This window comes from Galeopterus variegatus, unplaced genomic scaffold (genome assembly GCF_000696425.1).
Source record: "Galeopterus variegatus unplaced genomic scaffold, G_variegatus-3.0.2 Scaffold5890, whole genome shotgun sequence".
NCBI classification, from domain to species: domain Eukaryota; kingdom Metazoa; phylum Chordata; class Mammalia; order Dermoptera; family Cynocephalidae; genus Galeopterus; species Galeopterus variegatus.
Window position 1 is genome coordinate 119,072 of NW_007732001.1, and position 687 is coordinate 119,758.

Here is a 687-nt window from a genome sequence, read left to right on the forward strand (position 1 = left end):
CCCATGGTGCTGCTGTTGACGCTCCTCTCCTCAGCAGCAGTGGATCTCACACTGACCGACATCCCCTCCCCCCTCCGCGCCCAGCCCCGGCGCAGCGCAGCCCAGCCCGCCGATTCTCCAAAGCCGCCTACGCCGGTTCCGCGGCGTAGCCGCCCGGCGCCGCAGCCCGGCTTACGCACTCGAGAGCAGGCGGACTCCTTCACTGGCTCTCGCCAGACTCCCGCGCCCTCCTCCGCCCCCGCCCCCTCAGAAGAGGCTTCCGGCCGAGCGGAGGCTGGCTTCGATCTCGCGAGATTACCCCAGCCCTTGCCCCATCGCCTCGCTCCGTTTCAAGATGACTTCATCGGGGTCAGCGCCGTTTTGCTGCTCTGGATTAGCCGCCATGTTTAAGTTGACCGGATTTGGCACCTCCGGCGTCATGGAGAGTCGGGCCTCTTCCCATGTTTCTTCAACCCGGCCTCTAAAGTGAACCGCGTTACATTAGTCGGTGAAAATCCTGGGGACACTGGGACGGAGTTATCTGTGGGGCGCGAGGGTGCGGTCTTGCCCGAACTAAAGATGGCCACCGTCAGTGCCGCCCCGCACGGTTTCGCGTCAGATTTTGGAGCTACGCGAGCCGCCCGCTTGGCCCCAGCGCCTCCTTACGGAATTGGCGTAAGGCAAAGAGGCGCGGCTCGAAGAGGTGGA

General features: G+C 64.6%; 1 protein-coding gene across 1 annotated transcript in view; it reads right to left on the reverse strand.

The window, feature by feature from the left end:
- The window catches only part of LOC103605548 (septin-7-like), a 92,969-nt gene extending 92,753 nt beyond the window's left edge, over positions 1 to 216 (reverse strand). Inside the window, exon 1 of the mRNA XM_008590163.1 lies at positions 2 to 216. Coding sequence (XP_008588385.1) covers positions 2 to 62 — 61 coding nt within the window. The 5' untranslated portion in view covers positions 63 to 216. The remainder of the gene's footprint in view (position 1) is intronic.
- Positions 217 to 687: the final 471 nt, after the last annotated feature.